Source organism: Erpetoichthys calabaricus, chromosome 2, assembly GCF_900747795.2.
Source record: "Erpetoichthys calabaricus chromosome 2, fErpCal1.3, whole genome shotgun sequence".
Classification (NCBI taxonomy): domain Eukaryota; kingdom Metazoa; phylum Chordata; class Cladistia; order Polypteriformes; family Polypteridae; genus Erpetoichthys; species Erpetoichthys calabaricus.
In genome coordinates this window covers 43421559-43445348 of record NC_041395.2, presented here as the reverse complement: position 1 = coordinate 43445348, position 23790 = coordinate 43421559, and the positions used below count along the sequence as shown (strand labels likewise).

At 36.9% G+C, this 23790-nt stretch overlaps 2 protein-coding genes across 2 annotated transcripts in view; both read left to right on the top strand.

Annotated features, from left to right (window-relative positions):
• The window catches only part of LOC114642846 (E3 ubiquitin-protein ligase TRIM39-like), a 118696-nt gene extending 106222 nt beyond the window's left edge, over positions 1-12474 (top strand). Inside the window, exons 11-14 of the mRNA XM_051922407.1 lie at positions 7237-7263; positions 9313-9339; positions 9427-9453; positions 9615-12474. Coding sequence (XP_051778367.1) covers positions 7237-7263; positions 9313-9339; positions 9427-9453; positions 9615-10120 — 587 coding nt within the window. The 3' untranslated portion in view covers positions 10121-12474. The remainder of the gene's footprint in view (positions 1-7236; positions 7264-9312; positions 9340-9426; positions 9454-9614) is intronic.
• A 10491-nt stretch (positions 12475-22965) lies between these two features.
• The window catches only part of LOC114669641 (E3 ubiquitin-protein ligase TRIM39-like), a 100811-nt gene continuing 99986 nt past the window's right edge, over positions 22966-23790 (top strand). Inside the window, exon 1 of the mRNA XM_051922479.1 lies at positions 22966-23202. Within this exon, the coding sequence (XP_051778439.1) occupies positions 23187-23202 (16 nt within the window). The 5' untranslated portion in view covers positions 22966-23186. The remainder of the gene's footprint in view (positions 23203-23790) is intronic.

Genomic DNA, 23790 nt, shown 5'->3' with positions numbered 1-23790 from the left:
TCTCTCTCTCTCTCTCTCTCTCTCTCTCTCTCTTTCTCTGTCTGTGTGTGTGAGAGAGTGTGCATACCTGTGAAATGCTGCTGCACTTCCTGACTGGTTTAGGAAGAAACTTACAACACAATGCCAGAACTTATCCTCCACAAGGGTATTATCTTTCAGTTACATTTATACTAGTATCATAATACATTAGCTAGCTTTTTCCTATCTATTTAATTGCAATTAAAAGTCCTCAACAACAACAACAACAATATTTATTTATATAGCTCATTTTCATACAAAGGATGACGAAAGAGAAAAAAAGATAAAATATAAAAAATAAAATTAGGCAATACTAATTAACATAGAATGAAAGTAAGGTCTGATGGCCAGGGAGGACAGAAGAAACAAAAAAACTCCAGATGGCTGGAGAAAAATACAAAATCTGCAGGGGTTCCAGGCCACGAGCCCGCCTGGCCTCCTCTAGGCATTCTACCTAATATAAATGATCTCAATCAGTCCTCGTGGTTTTCAGGCTTCACATGGAAGACCTTGATGATGATGGTCATGTGGACTTCTGGCCTTCAATCCATCATCCAAAATCAAAGTAATTTATACTAATTAAGGTGAGAGGTGTTTTGCTCTTTTCCTGCATGTGACATGTGGAAGGATTCTCAGCTTGCTTTTTCTGTTCAGGAGGCCTCCTTTTTTGTCTTTGGCCACACCTTCTGGTTGCAGGTGGTACTGCAGTTTCTCTTCAAGGGTTTCACACAAAGTGTCCTCTGATGCTAACAAAGTTCTGCCTTCTAGGTCACCTGGTGATCAGTCAGCAACCATCGTTAGCAAGGCAAACACATTCCACACTTCCTGTCCAGCACAGTTGGTCTCTGGAGTAAAGGGATTGCTTCAATCTCTGTTGTGGCCACAACCTATCAGCTTTGAGTTTTGGCTGTGACCAGCCAATTTATGGCTAGGTTAAGCTGTAGCATAGTGAGAGAAGAGTAGTTAGTTTAGGGTGTTACAAGATTTTTTATAGCAAAGAATACAGGTCTTGATTTACAGTCCTTTGTTCAAAACTTGAGTTCCATTTCATACCTTGAAGAGAGATGTCCCTGGTTGTTACATGGTCTGGTATCGACCATCTTATCAGATATGGCTCAACATGCTGCATTTCAAAGGGAGACCTATTGCAAAAAACTGAGACTATTTAGCTGGCAATAAGAATGTCTGACAGTCATTCACTAAGGAAGGATTTGGGTTCCATCCTGGCAAAATGAATAATGCCTGTCTGTCCTAGAGTAGAGTGATGTTCCATGTTTTTTGTGGCTGGAGCCACAGGAGGCAGAATAATAGTAAACTGATGTCACCACACCGTCAGGCTCTTTAAAGTTACTGAAAAGTCTCAGGAATGGGAATCAATAGCTAAAGTTTTGTAAATACTGTGTTTCTTGTTGTTGGAGTGTCTGGTTTTATACATTATTTTGCTGCTGTTCTAAAGATTATGATTTTTGGATTTTGGATTTAGACTTTCTTTGATTAGGATTGCCTTTTAGGCAACTCCTTATGCTTCTTTTTCTCTATTGAGCTGTTCTTCTTCTATTTTTTTACTAAATTTTTTATGAAGATGTTTTGCTTGCCCTGCTTATATGAGGTCAGTAGTCATCTTTCCTATTTTGGGGCTTTTTCTGCATATATTCTGAGAAATGTACATTTATTGTAAGGATAAGATCTCTTTTAGACCCACAAAGCTGGCCCTAGACAATTTCAGGCCCGAAGCAAACTGATACCGATACTGATACTGACCCCTGCAGCTAGGGGGTCCGGGGCAGAGCTCCGGCCGCCAAGCGATTTCCTGCATTCTGAGCTGCAGAAATGTGTTTTCCCGGCATCTACAACCATCACTTTTTGACGATTTCTGTTTGACACTAACAACCGTAACCGTAACACACTGACAGGAGCCAAATTTGCAGGCTGTCAGCTCAGACCGTCGTACATGGCCCTGAGTGAAGGGTATGAGTGATGAAGGTCGGAGCGGGCCCACATAAATGTCTTTAGTGACGATACATTAACAGATAAAGCTACATTTTAGCCAGCTTTTGCTGTTTCCACCAGGCAGCACATAGAGGTAAATAGCTAGGCCAAGCACTTTTTTTTTTTTTTTGCTTTTTATATTTTTTATATATTTTTTTTATTTTATGAAGATGAGATCCACATTATTTTGTTTTTACATTTTTATTCGGTTTTAAAGCTTGTTTTCATACTTTCGAGATATTCAGATTTCTGTATAAAATAACTTACCGCTGTGGAGGCGGCAACAGGCGTGCGGGCCTGAGTGAAGCGTAATGAAGATTGGAATGCCGAGTGGAGATGTCCACGTGGATTAATTAGGTGATGGAATATGTTGCCCATGAATTATATATATAAAAAAATTTGTAATAGAGGTTGGAGTGAAGGAGTGTGTTGCTCCATTGGGCCCTCCGCAGCAAATGGGCGCAGTGGGCCCCCTCCAGCTGTGGGCCCGAAGCGGTGGCTTCGTTCACTTTGCCCTAAGGCCAGCTCTGATTTAGGTTAAGTCTTTTTCCAGGCAGAAAATGGAGGCCTGGGAAGCCTTTTGTGGAGCCTTAGGAAGCATCACACTGTTTTACATTGAAATGAACTCAATATCATAAAACTATACTATGTTGCTACCACCAGTTGCTCCCATCCCAAGCCCGACTCTTTGATAATTGTGTTGAGGTGTTTGTGCCAGGTGTTTCTCCGTCATCTTCTGTTATGGGTCCCCTGCAGTTTCCAAGTTAGGGCCTGTCATATGATGTTGGTGTCTAGCTTTCTTAGAGTGCGAGCAAGCCACCCCCTACCTCCTCTTCAGGATGTCCTCCTCTATGGGGCGCTGCTGGGTTTTCTACCACAGCTCCATATTGCTGATGGTCTCTGGCCAGTGAATCCACAGTATATGGCATAGGCAGTAATTGATGAAGGTCTGGGTTATTCCACAAAGTGATACTTTGTTGTTTTCAAAGTCTCTGCTCCATATAATAGCACAAACTTGACATTTGTATTGAATAAACAAAGCTTGGTGGCTTGGCCAAACTCCTTGGAGTTCCAAATGTTCCTCAGCTGGATAAATGCTTCCCTTGCCTTGCTGATTCAGGTCTTTACATCTGCTTCTGTTCCACCTTTTTTGTCTACCACACTGCCACTGCATAGAATTTTTTAATGAATTCCTTGAGATTTTTGTCATATTCCCACATAAATCAAAATTAAAAGATTGAGTTTACTAAGCTGACACATTTACATACAAAATGTGATGTTACACGCCAGTATGTGCACGCATTGAACATTATTTTGCTTTCTCTTGTGGTCACAATATCAAACTTTTTGTCATGAATCATTTATGCACCTCCTTTTTGAACCACTTTTTAAATAATACAGCTCAAGCCTGGTTAATTTCCCAGCTCTGTTATACTAATTCATACTCCACGAGGTAATATAACTCTTACACACAGATCTAACTACAGTATCAAAGGTGTTATATTGTATATCTTTTATTATATTTCTGTCCATTAATATACATACCAAGAACGTATTTGTCTGTAAACATTACATTGCTGAGCACAAAAAGTATCATCAGGACACAATCTTTAAAACGCTCAGTTTCAGGTCATTTTACTAAGGCAGCCATTCAGTTTCAGACAATAAATATAAAGTAATAGAGGTAGTAAAACCACACTCCTTACAGGATGACTTGAACAATCATCTTCTCCGACTTAATGCTTACTGGTGTGATGGACACCAGGCATGGGCTGGCATTCCAGCTGAGATGGTTTAAGGTTTCTTACCTGGCTAGGAGGCCATTTTAACAGAAGGACAGGTGGAGAATAACCACCTGGACTATTTGCTCCCTCTATAAAATAGGTTCTAGTCTTCCTGGGCTACAGTAACTGCATGGATACTCACAGGGTAGGCTGGGAACTGCAGTCCCATGAGATAGCCCTGTTGTAGTCCAAGGTTGCAGCCAGGGGAAGCTGCAGAAACAGACCATCCTCACTTTAAAGAACTTCCTCCTGACCTGGAAGTGCTTCCTGGATGTGATGTAGCGGCACCAGAAGTACTCCCGGGTCCAGCATAAAAGAAGCTAAGTTTCCTGTATGACTCATGAGTATGAGTCAGAGTCGGGAGGAGAGCAGATGAGACTACATGGGGGGTGTGGAAGTAGACAAGATTTGTATTAGTGGAAGAAAATACAAAGATTTTGTTTTGTACTATTCTGGAAAGGATTTGGAGGTACTGTAAAATAAAAAAATAAAAATCTTCTTTTTGAACCTGGGACTGCATGGTATAGTTGTGCTTAGGGGTTTGGGGTGCTGCTACACATCCTGCTAGTCACACTAGATGTAGAAATTGAACTTACAACAACCAAATGGTTTAAATGAAGCACGTGACACACCCTCCTGACATACTTTGTGCACATATGTTAATATACACAGTTTAAGGAAGTTTCTTCTGAAGTTAAATGCCTAGATAAGAACATTTTCTGTTTTCCTTTTTATTGTGCTGCAATATTCCTTTCCCCTTGCAATTAATTTATTTATCATAAGAGCACTTGACAAGTGACAGTGGTACAAAACACAATCACAAAAAAGTGGAAAAGAATACTAAGGAAATGAGTGGTTAGTGATAAGCTCAAATTTTAAAGTATGTGACACTACAGCACCAATTATAATGTATTATAAACTGTGCAAAAAGAAATTTTGAATATGGTAAGTTTCAAAAGTGTTTTGTAAGTTTTTTGAAATGTTCCACATTATGAGCCAGATTTTTGGTGCACAAGACAAAAAGGCCACTTAACTAGTTAATTTATGCTTAGCTTTTGGAATAATAGTACTTGAGGACCTAAAATTATTATTTTAAGATAAGGAATGTAGGAGGACAGGCACTCTAAAATATAAAAAGTAGCAAGACTAGAGCCTTACATACAATTAAAAGTATTTTAGAACTGATCCAAAAGCACACCATCATCCAATGTAATGATACCAACACCAGTGAAAGTGGTTAGATTTTAAATGTTGGTTAAAACTCATACTGCTATATTTTGAGTAAGTTGCAGAAGATTTACATATTGGGTTGTCCTGATATGAGTGCATTAGAGTAATCCAGCCTGAGAAACACAAAAGGATCTTGAAATGCTATAAGATTTTCTTAAAAAAAGAAAGCAGGCATGGCCAAATGGTTAATATGTGATTTCAAAGTTTAACTTGTAACAATATCAAAATTCTTTGATTCTTGCTTGATTTTTAAGACCAGAGGATCAAGTTTACTTCTATAATCCTTACTTTTTAATTTGTCGCCAATAAGGAAAATTTTATATTTCAGTATTGGCAATAAATACCCATCCATTCTGTATTGCTCTTAAGACATTAGGTCATGGAGCTTCAAGTCCCAAGGTCAGCTGGTGCTACAGATATGCAAAGCTCTGTGTCATCTGCATATCTGTGGTAATTCACCATGTCTATCAAAATAATTCAGTCTAACAGGAGCATGAACAGTATGATTAACAGCAGGGCCAGAATAGCACAGATTTCTAATGCACAAATGACACAATTTGTATTCCAGTCATTCAGGGTGGCACAGGAAAATGGGAAATTTTGGAAGTAGGTGTTGGCGAGCCTGGGGCATCGGCAGTTGTTTGGGATCAATGTGACCTCATTCAGAACCCCTTGCCATTAGTTATAATGGAACAGTTGAGTGGTGTGCAACGAGCGTTCACTGTGGAAGCCTTTTATAAGAATGGTGATAGTGTGACTGCTGCACAAAGGGAATTTTTGCGTCATTACCAGTTGGGACATCATGATCGTGTCCCATCTGCTCATGCAATTACATCACTGCTTGTGATTTTTTTTTCTGTGGGGTCATCTTAAAAGCCAAGTGTACCGCACACGTCTTGCCACCATTGCTGAACTAAAAAGGTGGACTGAAGAGGAAATCGCTGAAATTCCTCTTGACATGTTACATCAAGCAATGTAGAATTTCCACAACAAGCTGTCAGAATGTTTATGGAGAAATGGCCAACATCTTCATGATGTTTTCTTCAAAACATAAAATGAATATTGATTACCATCATTAATTGCATATCCATATCTATCTATCTATCTATCTATCTATCTATCTATCTATCTATCTATCTATCTATCTATCTATCTATCTATCTATCTATCTATCTATCTATCTATCTAAGATTGAAGCCATCACTACTACACTACTACAATGACCCATACATTGACTAAGGTGGATAATGAGAATCCTGTTATCTATTGTATCAAATTTTCCACTGAAATGTGAGATCACAAGAACAAAGATGTTTATAATAGCATTAAACCATAATTTCTTTAATTAACTTAGTATATGTAGTTTTCAAAGATAGTGTTTTTATTCAAATAATCATTTAATTCCCAAAAAAAATTTTGCTATAATTTTACTTAAAAAAGCAGGTTGGAGATATAAAAGGAGGTATAAAATTGTCCGAAATGGACCAGTCAAGGTTATTGTACTTAAGCAAATGTTTAATCACTGCAGTTATTACAGAATCTGGGCTCTAATGAATAATAAGAATAGTTAAAAACGTCAAGGACACTGTCAATTAGCACACCAGAAACTGATTTGAAAAAGCCTATTGGGATAGGAACAAGGGCATAAGTGGAGGGTTTTAGCTGAGAAAGTTAAGACAAAACTTATTTTAGTAAAGGAGTTCAATTCATTGTACAGAATCACAATGTTTGAAAATCAGCAATGTTTGAAATAGAAGTCTGTGATATATTAAATTGTATTTGTATTTTATTTAAGAAATACAGAAAAAACTCAGTTTTAGCCTCTGATGCTTTCGGGATCCAGTCCATCAATAGAGATCAGTTTAATAGACATGCAATAGTCAAAAAATAATTCTGTTGGATATTCTGTACTATCATTTACTAATTCAGTAAATTAGGCCCCCCTCCTATCAAAACAAACATTGCTCTTTCAGTAGGTACAGTATAAACGACTAACATTTAATTTTAATACTTATTTTGTGAATATTCAATTGTCATTTTGGAGCTAAAAATGATATATTTAAGAGAAACAATGCTATTTTTCTTTAATTTATTGTCTTCATTATGTAATAAATAACATATATCTGAAATAGTTATTTTTGTTATAATCAATACCTATGTAAATAAATGTAAATGAATGATAAAAGACATCTGTTTTGCTTGTTTTTTTTTTCAGAATCAATTAAAATTGTGAATGAAGTAGGTAAGATAATTTTGGCCTATTTTTCTGTTTTGCCCCTGAAGCTACCACTGCAGGTTTGACCCTGTGTTATTTATGTATGTTTAATTGAATGGCATTATCCACATATCTGTTTAATTTAAAGTATATGCAACATAAAAATTAAACAGAAGGAATCATGTTAATTGTCTATACAGTACGTTTGTCTAATGTATAAGGTTCAGAACTGTGTTTATACAAGAAAAGTGGTAGTAATATCTTTTAGAAAGTACATGTCTGGTGCCATCCATGATGAACAGTAAAAGGTGCTGAACTGCAAAATTTAAAATTAACGCTCTGACAATGACAGAAAAAAGAGTAACTTTTTAAATATAGAAGAACAATTCATAGGATAAGAAAGACGATTACTGGCTTTGTATGCTTAGCCTAAAGCTGTAGTAATGAATTCTTGCTATGTTCTAAAAAAACTTTTGGACATATCCTCTAAGACAGAATTGGACATTTTCTATTTGAGATAATATAAAATGTGGGTTGGGATTATTTCAGCTGAGCAAGATCAATTTCTCAGTATGCCCTTTATTTTGTCTGAGAGTACACCAAATATTGCCATTAATGGATTAGAAATGATTGTGATACCGAGGCAGTTTGAGAAGTGTGTAAAGATTGTCCAAAATTATGTCAATTTAATGCATTTCCAAAAGAGAAAGCCAAATGAGACAAGAGCTAGATGGAAGCGCTCTCAGGTTGGATCTTGCCCTGGGTACATTTTAGACAATTTAAAATCAGATAAATATGGTCTATGGAAAATTTTTAGATGAATTATGGAATGCTTGGCACATATTGAACTAGAGTGTATTCTGCTTCTTTTCTGAGATGCCAATTGGAGAGTCCCTTTCAGAATATTCTCTAGGATCTTTGAAGTGTAGGTTCTTTGAAATATTTTTATGCTATCTGAGTCTTCATCAAAACTAACCAGTAAGGTCTATGGGGTTGATATGTGTGCAAAATGTGGAAGGTTAAGTAGGATTCTTTTAACAAAATGTATAATTTGCATATTGTATAGGAAAAAAATGTGTAGCTAGGAAACTAAATTTGGAGTATAATAGTTCATAAAACACAAACATATAAATGTGATGAATTATTACTATTATTATAAAATAATATGTTGTCTATATAAAGATCTCCAAGTGTTTTAATCCCTAGTGTTTCCCATAAGTTAAACACTGAGTTGGTGGGCTGCAGACTTTAAATTCTCTGGCACAGGAAAAACAATGTGACACTAAATCACAACCCACCAGCTGAGAAGAGGAAGCCAATGATCTATCAGTGGCTACAAGGAGTATTTGGGAGATAATAAACAGTTTGGAAATTTAAAGAGAGAATTGCTGCTAGCATTAAAAAGGCAGAAATGAAGAGTGATTTTAATTTCTTGGAGTAAATATCACCATACTCAAGAGGGCTTACCAACGCCTTTTCTTCCTTAGTTATCTGAGGAAATCCCACAGGCCAGGAATAGTACAAGAACAAGTTAGCTGTTTTGGCAGCTACTTTGTTGTTCCATCCATTATAGATGCTATTAGAAACCAAATGTTTTCAGAGTAGAAATAGTAAATTCTGCCATATTTTAGAACCAGTTAGTTTATCATCAGAGAAAGCAGACACCTGTTTAAAATAACATTTATATACTGTAACATTTCTTACATAAATTGGGAGGGCACCACACCTTCTCAGACTTTTTGTAAATAATATGTCTCTACAGTATTTAAGTTATACTCATCCCTATCTCTAGGATTCAGTCAACTTTCTTTAATTGCATAAAGGAATGTGCATATCGCTGTTATTTGCTTGATTTACTTCTAATTCTTTCAGAATTAAAGTGAGCAATGCTTAATGTATTACTGATTTAATTTTGGCTTATTCCTTGCAAGCTTGTCATTTCAAAATTATTTTGTAAAATTTTGTGGTTATTATTCTTTACCTTTAATGAACTTCCAATAGGAATGCAGTGTCCAATAGATAAATTGTTAAGTAAAACTTGATCTTGACTTTTTTTTCTCTTCTAATCCTTCTTAGAGGAAAAGGGAATCGTTCTTGACTCAGGTATGGTTTGACATTCTGCTTTTAACAGTTTGTGGTGACTGCTAATGACATTCATGCTGAACTAATATTTCACTCTCTTTTAACCAGTGTGGGAGTCATATCTGGAAAATGAAGGTAAACTGTGCAATTGTGAACAATATATTATCTTTTAATTATGATTCATGTATAAAATAAGTGTTTCTAATTGATTTGTATAACAGCTTTACTTTACAGTGAATTTTTCTGTCTTTCATTTATACATTTATTTCCTGGATTTTACTTATTTCTCTTTACAGCTGATATAATCCTGCCCAAAGCACAACACCTTGAGATTTCAGAGTCTGCAGATTCATTACATGTTAGGTTGCCACAAAATATACAAGGACAAGACAACTGGCCCTGCATTACAGGCACTGCCTTGTCACCTGAAAGGAGTCACTACTGGGAGGTGGAAGTTGGTGAGAAAAGCAGCTGGGCGATTGGAGTGGCATCTGGGAGCAAAAAAGAGAGCATATGCATTCCTGATACTCCAGAAGGTGGATTTTGGATCATTCAGCTATGTAAGGGAAAGAGTCTTGAAGCTGTCTCCAGTAAAGTCATTAAACTTCAAAAAGAAAAACCCAGGAAAGTGGGAGTGTACTTGAATAGGAATTACCTGTCCTTTTACAACGCAGAAAACAAACAACGCATTCAAAGATTTGAGATTAAACAGTATGAAAAATTATATCCTGTTTTCAGTCCAGGATTACATGACAGAGGTCCTCTGATCATCAAAAAAAAAAAGAGCATTACACAGAGTTGAGTAACTTATGATCTGTGCCTTTGTTTCAAATATTAAAATGAACCTCAGGTGTCAGGGCATCGCAGGACCCACACTTGTAATCACTCACCACTGTGGAACTGCTAATTAACTAAAACACATATATTTTGTAAACACCAGAAAAAACATAAAATCCCAAAGGAAGGGCAAGTAGACACGAAAAGAACATGCAGGCTCCACACACACAATGATTAGACATACGTAGTTTCCAAAGCAAGGATGCTAAATCTGTGAGCCAAAATGTTATTGCCCTGTTTCAGATATGGTCTTTAATATTTTTTTATTATGACATTAAGTCTATCAAAGTAGCTTTTTATTAGCCAAACAGTTATTTTTATGTAAACTAAATCTAACAAGGTTAGATATTTAATGTTTTTTTTTGTAACATCTGTAGTAATAATGTACAGTTTAAGCAGATTTGCTGCCTGCAATATTTATGGATATGAGATGAATTTAAAAAATATTTGACAAATAGTAATGCAGAGTAAGTAGTTTTGAATATAATTATTAATATTTATCTGCACATAGATAGATACATGTGTATGTCAATGTAAATTCTGAAATCTCCCTATGTAGTCTTAAGTCTATATAAGAATAAGAGTGTTCTCTAAAAATAATTTGAACAAAATTAAATTAAAATTAGTATTTAGTATTTGGTATAATTGAACATTTTAGACTATATTGCATGTTTCAACTAATAAGATTGGTTTAAGTTTCTGTAGGCATTGCTTGCAATTTATTTCATCTACTATAGTAATTTCTCCCTACACTCAGTGTATTAAGTTGTCGTTGTTATTCATAAATATCTGTTTGTTGTTACTATGTGCCATAAATACAGGGCCCTATGTTAACTTGTATATAGATATTGTTTTTCATTTTACTGTTCCAGTTTATCCCTGCCTACATTTGCTTTTGAAATAAAGAAATAAAATACTATTAGATAGTTCAGACATTGACATTGGTCAATTACCTTGACAACTCTGCTTGTTATTAATTTCAACTAAACCCAATGAGTTTAGATTATATGAAAAAAATCTTATTTTATACTGCATTCTGAGACAAGTTATATACATAACCATACAATGAATTTAATTTGGTCGCTTCAGAGATCATCATGACATTTTCAACCATCAGTTAGCAGATTTTAACTGTACTTATTCCAGAACATTTCTATATACTGTACATCAGTAAATCTTTCTTTAATATGTTAGACTCATTATAGCATCATTTATCTGGAAATCAGAACAGCCATACATCAAAAATGTGACCTTATAGAGATCCAAAGCACAAAGTGGCCTGGCACTATCTAAGTTTCAGTTTTGCTACTGTGCTGCTGTTATTCACATAATAACATGTTGTAAATTGGCAGAAATTTAAAAAATCTATGCTGGCTTTATTTGCAATTGAAAACAAATCTTATGTCACATTTTCTTTGTATGCTTTGCTCTGTGCTGCAGTTGACATAAAATACCTCCAATAGTGAACAACTCAGTCACCCAGTAATTACTAAAAATGCAAAGCTAATTTAGGACACATTTTGGGGCAGAGAAGCTCTAATCTGATAAGTGCCTTTATCAACCCTTTCTAACATACTCAATATTTAATTTATGGAAAATGTTTGGGATTGAGACAGTGTACAAATCTGCACATTAACAATGTATTTACATCTTTTCGACAATTAAACACCAAACTTAATATTTCAGCTGCATGTATTGTTTTTCCTATATACAAATTCAAAACTTTATTAAAGTCAGTCTGCTTATTTTTCTGTATCTCTCACCCATATTTGTTCCTGAGGTGATACTGGCTAGAATGGATGAAGAGCCAGACAACAACTCTAAGGAAAAAAAAAAGTTTATTCATTTTAAAGCATTTGTACTGTTTTTGAAATATCTATATGAGCTTTAGGTAGTTTTATGTGAGACCTCAGGAAACATTTATATGTTAAAGCACTTTATAGTACATTTTCTATTACAAACTGTAAATATATTTGCTATTTTATACCTAGTAATTCGACCACTAATTATTCAATGATTTCATGTTGATCTTTCTCAATGCCTACTACATGTTAATATGATATGTGAATCATATGAGTGATTTAAGTGATTTTAAAATTGTAAATTATAAAGTAGTTAATTATTGTGTTTAATTTTTAAAATATAAAATAGAAAAAATATGAGTTGAAATCTTTTAAATTGCATGAATTCAGTATTTTTTATAGAGGACTGTATCCATAACAAATTACTGAATGATGCCAATTTCATTTTCATTTTGTATCATGCAAAATGTTGTTTTGTAAGATATACTACAGTAATAATTAAATTATAAATTACTCATGTTTTCTCAAATTCTATTGTCTTTTTTTGTTTAGCAGTCACACCTGATTGCTAGTGTCACTCTACTAGTGTGATAACATACAAATGACTTATGAAAAATCCTCATAAAAGGCTGAAGCAAGAAACACAAAGGTTTATTTTTGGTTGTAAACACTGTACAGTATCTTTCCTTTTTCTACAGTCAACATATTATTTATTGTAGTGGAAATCATAAATGTTCTGTCAAGCTCACCGAGGAACAAGCAGTGTTGAAGCTATCTAAAAGTATTTTTTTTTTTCAAAAGAAAACACATTTAATTACTTGGGATTGAATGATGGAGTCAAGTTATTACTGTTTGTCTTAGTTTTGTCACTTCCCGTAAATTTGTTGTTCATTGTTAGTTATTCTTCTGATTATCTCTTGCAAATATGATGAGTAGTGCCAAATGGATTTTGACATTTTTCAGTCTTTAACATGGAACTCTTACTCATTCTTTCAGGGAAGAAATTAGACATGGCGAGACCCTAAACTGTGGGAAGCTGTACAGACCTTAGCTGACATGGCTTTATAGCCATTATAATTTCAGGTCGCTGCTCTGTAGCAGACCTCTCAGTGCATCTCTCCGTGTTTTGTACCTGTTTTTTTGTTCTAAAATCGTGTAAAATTGTTTTCTTTTTCTTTTCTTTTTCTTTTTACTAGTCTGCAAGTAGTTATTTCTATAAAATGCTTAACAACATTTGCAAAAGTTTCTTATTTTTGATCGTTATCGCCTTTGGAATCCAACGGGACACTAACGCACTACCTGCGCAGGAAATCCCAGGTGTGTGGCCGGCGCTGTTCATTTACTGCCGGGATGCGTTGCTATCTATGAGACCAGCTACTGATTACTCCCCTTGTACTATACCGGACGAATTAAAATCTTTGAAACCCAGAAAGCGAGGAAAAAGAGGTGGACTACGTGTATGTCTGAGACGGAGAAGTTTTAAAACACCTTTGCCTACCATCATCATGAGCAACGCACAGTCCTTGCGAAATAAACTGGACGAGCTGAGAGCATCTGCGCGATACCTCCACGAGTACCGTGAAAGCTGTCTGATGTGCTTTACGGAGACCTGGTTTAAGAATACAGACTCGGATACAGCAGTCGAAGTAGATGGATTTGTTTGCGTACGGCAAGACAGAAATCCAGCTTCTGGTAAGCAGACGGGTGGTGGGGTCTGCCTTTACATTAACAAAAGGTGGTGCAGGAATATCACTGAAAAAGAGCGCATCTGCACGCCAAATATTGAATTACTCACCGTCGGACTTCGTCCATACTATCTACCACGGGAGTTTAATCAGTTATTTGTGACAGTCGTTTACATTCCGCCGCATGCTGATGTGGGAGCTGCAGCTGAATCAATTCTTGAAACTGCTCATAAACTAGAAACCAAATCACATGGTTCTTTTAAGCTTGTGATGGGTGATTTTAATTTATGCAGTCTGGAGTCAGTATTACCAAATTATCATCAATATGTGAATATTAACACTAGAGGGGACAAAACTCTGGACAAGTGCTATGGAAATGTCCCTAATGCCTACATATCGCATCACAGAGCAGCCCTGGGTGCGTCTGACCAGGTCGTTGTTCATCTTCTCCCGAAGTACAAACAGAAACTGAAACAAGAAAAAACAGCCATACGAACAACACAAAACTGGTGCAAGGACAGTGTAGAGGAACTGCAGGAATGCTTCTCCAGTACAAATTGGGATCTGCTGACATCCTCACAGTCACTGAATGAGGCCACCTATACTGTCAGCGAATATATTCAATTCTGTGAGTCTATGATCATTAAGAAAAAATCTGTCAAGGTGTACCCAAACAGTAAGCCATGGATCACTAAAGAGGTTAAAGCATTACTATTGCAAAAGCAACATGCACATCAAGAAAGTAAGTTAGAAGATAAGAGAATTTTACAGCAAAGGATTAACAGGTTAATTAAACAAAATAAAAAGATGTATGGGGAAAAAATCAAGAGGTGGTTCAATGATAACAATCCAAAGCAGGTGTGGAAGGGACTAAAAACAATTACAGGACTGGGCCCTAAAAAGAATGTGGATTTTCCAGCTGAAAAAGACTACAAGCTTTTAGCAGATTAACTGAATAACTTTTATGCCAGATTTGAAACAAATGATTTCAGCACCCAAAATACAGAAATAAAGGAGATGCTTTATAAAAACACCAGGAATTCTGCTGTGATTGGGTTCAGTTTAACTGAAGTGGAGTAAGGCTTGTGGCAGGCCAAAACAAACAGTGCAGTGGGACCAGACGGCATATCAGGTCGGCTCTTAAAGTCTTGCTCTAAGCAGCTCTCCCCAGTTTTTCATTTGCTTTTTAACTGGTCTCTGACCTGTAGTATTGTACCAAATCTGTGGAAACAATCAATCATCACCCCTGTATCTAAGGTTTCTAGGCCAAGCTGTTTAAATGATTACAGACCAGTGGCACTTACATCTATTCCAATGAAATGCTTTGAACACTTGGTGAAAAGCATTTTAATGACAGAGACAAAGTCTTTTCAAGACAACAATCAATTTGCTTATTGTGCAAACAGAAGTGTGGAAGATGCTCTGCTTGTTATCTTACATCAAATCTATACCTTTCTTGATCAGCCTGGTTCATATGTCAGAGCACTATTTTTGGATTTTTCTTCAGCGTTCAATACTATACAGCCTCATATACTGATTGGGAAATTAAACAGTATGAATGTAAACCCATTTATCACACTATGGATTCAGAACTTTCTTTTAAACCGTTCACAGACAGTTAAAGTTCAGGACTCTTTTTCAAAAGCTCTTCATTCAAACACAGAAAGTCCACAAGTGTGTGTCTTACCACCATTACTGTTTACTCTGTACACAAGTGACCTGAGACAGAACAATGACCACTGCTCCATTATAAAGTATGCGGATGACACCATGATCATAGGATGCATATCTGGGGAGGATGAAAGCCACTATCTAAATCAAGTGGACTGTATGGTAATCTGGTGCAATAAAAACTCTCTCAGTCTGAATGTAACAAAGACCAAAGAAATGATATTTGATTTTAACAGACAGAAATCTGTATGTTCACCTATTGTAGTTCTGGGAGAGGAGGTAGAAATAGTGAATGAATATAAATACTTAGAAACTTACCTAGATAACAATCTTAACTGGAATACAAATACAAAAAAATTATTTTCTAAGTGCAACCAGCACTTATTTCTCCTCCATAAACTCAAACTATTTAAAGTAGACAAGGACCTCATGTTGTCCTTCTATCGTAGTATGATCCAGTCCATGATCACTTTCAGTTTCATTGCCTGGTTTAATAGTCTGACAAACCAAAACTCAAAAAAGCTCCAGCAGATTACGAAGTATGCAGCTAAAGTTATTGGGGCTGATGTAGATGATTTCACTAGTGTGTGTCAGAGGGCAATGCTAAAGAAACTGGAAATTATCTCAACTGATGACAGACATCCATTACATGTAGAACTAAACTTCAGTAAATCAGGAAGGATAGTTGCTTTGAAAACCCACACAAATCGCTCCAGAAACTCCTTTCTTCCTAGTGCCATACGACTTTTCAATAAGAAATATCGGAGATAATGTTTAAGGTTTTGATATATATCCTGTTACCTTTTTTTTTTTTTTTTTTTTTTTTTTTGGTATAGATATGTTTTATCTAACTGCCTTACCTTAACCTTTCTTATTTCTATTTGTATGTTTTATTTCATTCTGTCTGTTACTTGTTATTAGATGCAACTGAGAAGGCAAATTTCATGTTTTCCTGTGTAAACATGACTAAATAAAGAAACCTAACCTAACCTAACCTATTATTGTCACGTGTTCAGAGTTCAGTGAAATTCTTACTTGCCTGTGCTAATCAACATGCAATATCTCACCACTTTCCTGCACCATGATTAGTGAGTAGAGCTACCTTACCTAGAAGCCTTTGTCTTAAAACTTCTGTCCTCCTTACTGAAATAATCTTAGAACAACATATTATTCATTAACATTTACTTTTTCCATTTTAGATGCCTGTAGTACTAGGGTGTTGTAGCATGTTAGCCATTATGAATGTAGTGAGAAGTCAAGTAAAATGACACCTTTTATTGGCTAACTAAAAAAGAGGCAACTCCTGAAGAAGGGGCCTGAGTTGCCTCGAAAGCTTGCATATTGTAATCTTTTTTAGTTAGTGAATAAAAGGTGTCATTTTACTTGACTCCTCACTGCATTTTAGATAATTAAAAAAGAATTAATTCAATAACGCCTGATTGTCTTCTTCACTACAGATACATTAAAGAGCCTTAAACTTTCCACTCTAAATTATAATTGTAAGCAATTAGAATATTGTTGCATTGCAGTGACCCTTTTCAACATGAAAGTATTCCTGCAAACATAAAGAAACATAAATAGAGAGTGAAATCATAAACAAAACAACAAAAAAGAATAAAAACAATGAATAAAATTATTTTTAAAGAAAGAAAACATACAAATATTAATGAAGCGAAACACAAACTTAATCTGTATGCGATTGTTGAAAGTAATCCTTCATCTTCTCCTTTTGGGGTAAAACATGCATAATGAGCATTCTGTTTTGTTAAATTATACTACTCTTATAGAATTCTGTCATATGAAATCTAACCCCCTGCCATAGATGAAACAGAAAATGTTATCCTATATTATTTAAATTAGAAAAACTTAATTCACCTTATGAGGAACATCTGACAGGCCTTTATCAGTGTTGTTCTCCACTAATAGAGCAGCACCATTGTTAGCCTTTGGCTGTTTCAGTATATTTAAACAATTACTTTCTATATCGACTGCTCCATTTTCACTAACAGGGTGCTGGCGGGGCGGCACGGTGGCGCAGTGGGTAGCTCTGCTGCCTCGCAGTTGAGAGATCTGGGGACCTGGGTTCGATTCCCGGGTCCTCCCTGCGTGGAGTTTGCATGTTCTCCCCGTGTCTGCGTGGGTTTCCTCCGGGCACTCCGGTTTCCTCCCACATCCCAAAGACATGCAGGTTAGGTGGATTGGCGATTCTAAATTGGCCCTAGTGTGTGCTTGGTGTGTGGGTGTGTTTGTGTGTGTCCTGCGGTGGGTTGGCACCCTGCCCAGGATTGGTTCCCTGCCTTGTGCCCTGTGTTGGCTGGGATTGGCTCCAGCAGACCCCCGTGACCCTGTGTTTGGATTCAGCGGGTTAGAAAATGGATGGATGGATGGAGGGTGCTGGCGGAAATTGGGCTACTGTTGGTTGAAGAAGAAGAAGGAGAAGAAGAGGGGGAGATGTGTTCAGAGACAGGAGGAGGGGAGGAAAGTAAAGAGAGTGGAACTGAGGGTAGAAACTTTGAATGTTGGCAGTATGACTGGTAAAGGTAGAGAGTTAGCAGATATGATGGAGAGAAGGATGGTTGATATATTGTACGTGCAAGAGACTAAATGGAAGGGGAGTAAGGCCAGGTTGATCGGAGGTGGATTCAAATTGTTCTGTCATAGTGTGGATGGGAGGAGAAATGGGGTAGGAGTTATTCTGAAGTAACAGTATGTCAAGAGTGTTTTGGAGTTGAAAACAGTGTCAGGCAGAGTAATGATTATGAAGCTGGATTTTAGAGGTGTGATAATGAATGTTGTTAGTGCATATACACTGCAAGTTGAGTATGCAATGGGTGAGAAAGAAGATTTTTGGAGTGAGTTGGATGAAGTGATGAACAGTGTACCCAAGGGACAGAAAGTGGTGATTGGAGCGGATTTCAATGGGCATGTTGGTGAAGGGAACAGTGGAGACTAGGAGGTGATGGGTAAGTATGGTGTCAAGGAGAGGAATGAAGAAGGTCAGAGGATAATGGATTTTGCAAAAAGGATGGACATGACTGTGGTGAATACGTATTGTAAGAAGAGCGAGGAACATAGGGTTACGTACAAGAGTGAAGGAAGATGCACACAGGTAGATTATATCCTGTGCAGGAGAGTCAATCTAAAAGAGATTGAAGACTGCAAAGTAGTGGCAGGGGAAAGCGTAGTTAAGCAGCATAGGATGGTGGTCTGTAGGATGACGTTGGAGCTCAAGAAGAGGAAAAGAGTGAGGGCCGAGCCAAAGATCAAATGGTGGAAGTTGAAAAAGAAAGACTGCAAAGTTGAGTTTAGGGAGAAGGTGAGACAGGCACTGGGTGGTAGTGAAGAATTATCAGACAGTTGGGAAACTACAGCAGATGTAGTAAGGGTGACAGCAAGAAGGGTGCTTGGCGTGACATCTGGAAAGAGGAAGGAGGAAAAGGAAACGTGGTGGTGGAATGAGGAAATACAGGAGAGTATACAGAGGAAGAGGATGGCAAAGAAGAAGTGGGATAGTCAGAGAGATGCAGAAAGTAGACAAGAGTACAAGGAGATAAGGCGCAAGGTGAAGAGAGAGGTGGTGAAGGCTAAAGAAAAAGCGTATGATGAGTTGTATGAGAGGTTGGACACTAAAGAGAGAGAAAAGGACCTGTACCAATTAGCTAGACAGAGGACAGAGCTGGGAAAGATGTGCAGCAGGTTAGGGTGATAAAGGATAAAGATGGAAACATACTCACAAGCGAGGAGAGTGTGTTGAGCAGATGGAAAGAGTACTTTGAGAGGCTGATGAATGAAGAGAACGACAGAGATAAGAGATTGGATGATGTGGAGATAGTGAATCAGGAAGTGCAATGGATTAGCAAGGAGGAAGTAAGGACAACTATGAAGAGGATAAAAAATGGAAAGGCCATTGGTCCAGATGTCATACCTATGGAAGTATGGAGGTGTTTAGAAGAGATGGCAGTGGAGTTTTTAACCAGATTGTTTAATGGAGTCTTGGAAAGTGAGAGGATGCCTTAGGAGTGGAGAAGAAGTGTACTGCTGCCGATATTTAAGAATAAGGGGGATGTGCAGGACTGCAGTAACTACAGGGGAATAAAATTGATGAGACACAGCATGAAGTTATGGGAAAGAGTAGTGGAAGCTAGGTTAAGAAGTGAGGTGATGATTAGTGAGCAGCAGTATGGTTTCATGACAAGAAAGAGCATCACAGATGTGATGTTTGCTCTGGGGGTGTTGATGGAGAAGTTTAGAGAAGGCCAGAAGGAGTTGCGTTGCGTCTTTGTGGACCTGGAAAAAGCATATGACAGGGTGCCTCGAGAGGAGCTGTGGCATTGTATGAGGAAGTCAGGAGTGGCAGAGAAGTACGTAAGAGTTGTACAGGATATATACGAGGGAAGTGTGACTGTGGTGAGGTCAGCGGTAGGAGTGATTGATCCATTCAAGTTGGAGGTGGGATTACATCAGGGATCGGCTCTGAGCCCTTTCTTATTTGCAATGGTGATGGACAAGTTGACAGACGAGATTAGACAGGAGTCTCTGTGGACTATGATGTTTGCTGATGACATTGTGATCTGTAGCGATAGTAGGCAGCAGGTTGAGGAGACCCTGGAGTGGTGGAGATATGCTCTAGAGAGGAGAGGGATGAGGGTGAGTAGGAACAAGACAGAATACATGTGTGTAAATGAGAGGGAGGTCAGTGGAATGGTGAGGATGCAAGGAGTAGAGCTGACGAAGGTGGATGAGTTTAAATACTTGGGATTGACAGTACAGGGGATTGTGGAAGAGAGGTGAAAAAGAGAGTGCAGGCAGGTTGGAATGGGTGGAGAAGAGCGTCAGGAGTAATTTGTGACAGATGGGTATCAGCAAGAGTGAAAGGGAAGAACTACAGTACGGTAGTGAGACCAGCTATTTTATATGGTTTGGCACTGACCAGAAAGCAGGAGACAGAGCTGGAGATAGCAGAGTTAAAGATGCTAAGATTTAAACTGGGTGTGACGAGGAAGGATAGGATTAGAAATGAGTAACTGATGTTTTATATTATTTGAAATTGGAAAAAATCAAATTCTCAGTTAGAGAATCAGTACAGAATTTTTTTTACAGAAATCTAATTAATAATATTTTAGAAAAAGAAGAAATAATTATTTCCGCATTTCTTTCTCTTCTCCATTTTTTTATTTACCTATATATATTTTTTCCTTTCTTTTGTTTATTTTTGCGCTATTAAAAAGCCCTAAGCAATTCTCCTTTGGCCAAGCTCTCCTTCTCAAGAGTGAGGTTTGATTTGTCTTCAATTCTTTTTTGTATAAATTAATCTATTTTTATGGAATGATTACAATAAAATTAATAAATAAAATAAAAAAAAAAAAAGAAATGAGTTCATTAGAGGGTCAGCTTAAGTTGGACGGTTGGGAGACAAAGTCAGAGAGGCGAGATTGCGTTGGTTTGGACATTAGCAGAGGAGAGATACTGGGTATATTGGGAGTAGGATGTTAAGGATAGAGCTGCCATGAAAGAGGAAAAGAGGAAGGCCTAAGAGAAGGTTTATGGATGTGGTGAGAGAGGACATGCAGGTGATGGGTGTGATAGAGCAAGATGTAGAGGACAGAAAGATATGGAAGAAGATGATCCGCTGTGGCAACCCCTAACGGCAGTAGCTGGAAGAAGAAGAAGAAGAAGAAGAAGAAGAAGAAGAAGAAGAAGAAGAAGAAGAAGAAGAAGAAGAAGAAGAAGTGAAATGACCTCTTGAAAAGATGACAAGTTTACAGACCTTAGGTTAAATCCAAGCAACACAGAAGTGAATCTGGTTTCAAGGGCAGTTCAAAACAATAGTCTAAAGACAGGCAGAGGTCATTATCCCTTATTTTATTTTTTAGCCACTATGTTACAGGTTTCCACATTTTTTTTGTTCTTTCTCAACTTTGAAATTCAAACTATATATAACCCAAGTCAGCAGTCCTGTAGAACTGCAGATTCTTCACAGCTCCTGTATTCTATAAAAGCATGTCTAGTTTAATGAAATTCCATTTCTTATATAAATGTCTTGCATCACCCATTTTCATCATTTTCTATTGCAATGCTACAGGCAGATGCAGCTTTTTGCAACAGTAATGGCCGTGAAAACAGAATCAACTCTGCACAGGATAGCACACAATCACTGATACACCCATTCATACTATGCATATGTAGTAATTCCCCTTAAGTTAACAAAACTATTTGAACTGTGGGAGCAAACAAAAGTTTGTCAGTTCAATCAAATTGGCAAAGTAGGACCAGGAAGCAAACCTAAGACTTTGTAGCTATGCGGCAGCAGTGCTAATCATGCACTGTTATGTAATCGTGCCCAGTATCAGCATATACTGTATGAATAACTTGGAAAGAATGTATGATTTTGTGAGCTTGGAAAATAACTTCATAAATAAATCACTATGTTACTGTACCGTAAAGTTTTGTGTTTATTTTGAGTGAGTTTGTGGTGGTAGAACCTCTTCTGCATGTGCCTCATTTTGTTTTCGTTGTGCAAAATCTGTTATTGTGTGTTGTTCCTTTTCATTAGTTTATTGGTTGTGTTTTATCTTTCCCTTACTAGTGTACCAGCTGTGAAAGCTTCTGCAGCATTGATAATTGATGTGTATTATTTGAAGTTGCAAAGAGAAAATTATAAAAATCAAAATAAGCTATTTAATAAAAATATTAAAGTATTCCTGTGAATTTGGATAGCTGTAATAGTTAACACAATAAGATCATATTCGTTTAAACATTGGAACAAATTTTTAAATTCCCCACACTAATTTTTTACTGTAACACATTTTATGCCATCTCCCATGATACCTAGCAATACATACAGTAAGTACTGTAACTAAGAAACCCCATGCTTACAAATTCATATACTGTAACTCACACTGACATTGCAATTAAAGAATACTGGCAATAACTATGTGGAACAGACACACATGCAAACATTACAAAAAAGTAAGTGAAGAATTCATTGCAATTCAAGAAACATTTCAATAAGCATAATGCAAATTAATCATGATTTGAAGTATGCTGCTATCTGCCATGCCTATTTTGAACATACAGTTTTCAAGATGACTACCATTATGTTTTGCACATGAAATGGCAAAAGCACTTACAGCAATATTTAATTTCATTTAGGAAGCCTGAGCCAGATTGAGCCGTACCATGAGTGAGATGGATAGATGACTAGGTTGCATTTCCCTGGAGGTTACTCAAATATGGAAATAATCTTTGGCATAAGGTGTGGGTGCATCAGGACAGGTAAAGAAAGGATCGACACCATTGACAGAGCAACTAAACGGGGTGCACACACTCTGCTGTGGTTTGGGGGAGGGAGAGTTTGTCCATAAATGGGTCCTACTGGAGAGCTCTCATGTACCATTTTACTGATTTTCAGCAACATCAGGAAATACATTACAAAAAACATGCTTGGTACTTATCTCTACTTAATCACACTTGGCAATGACCGTACATTTTAGTTAGTGCCTAAGGTTCTACGTACAGCATTATAGGAGGCAGCATATTGGCTTAGTGGTCACATTATAGTGAGCAACAGGCACTCAGTAACTTCCAGAATGAATGCACACGTAGATAATAACAAACTGACAAATAGAAATATTGTTATATGGGTTGGACTGAAAAGATAGATTACAAGCATTGCTTTTTACTTGGAGAAACCCAGAAACAGGCAAGACAGGTTTCAGTGGTGGGTCAGGTAACAGGTGAGGAATTAGGAACATAAACCTTTATTTTGCATAAAGATATTCAAATAGGCAAAAGTGAAAGAGAAGACGAGACCAAGGAGCTTTGAAACAACCAGACTGTGTAACTTTTACTGACATGATATTTTAAAGGAGAAATGAGCTTCAGTACAAGTAAGTAGCTTTAGTAAACAACATTACATTTAATGCTATTATAAGTTAAAACTTTATTGTTTAGAATATAGATATCTATGCCACTTTTAAACTGAATGCATGCAATTTACTTTTTCCATGTTGAAATGAAAGTACTGAATAAAATACCTCCAATGTATGAACATGTAACAACATGATGTCTTGTTCCAGTATCGTATACAGTGATCCAAAATAGAAATAAAACATTGGCAAGAGTACAAAATACACATAAAAATTGTTCTAAAAATTGAACAGTCTGATTTGAGAAAAACAGGATTAAATAAACTCTCATGAGAAACTCGAGATGTACTCAGTGTGGGAATTGTACAGTGAGAATATTTGGGTTGTACAGTGAGTCAAGCAGTTTAACCTGAAAATAAAATATATATTTATAAACAGTAAAAGGGGCAATGAGGAGACAGGACAAGAGTTGGGCTGTAGGATGCCCATGTGGCAGATACATTGGCAGTGCTTTTATTGCCAGGGAAAATTAGCCAATGACAATAGAGGGCAGTACATCGCAAAATTGTGCATGGAGTTTTGGAAAAAGTGACTTCTGGGGCACCAATG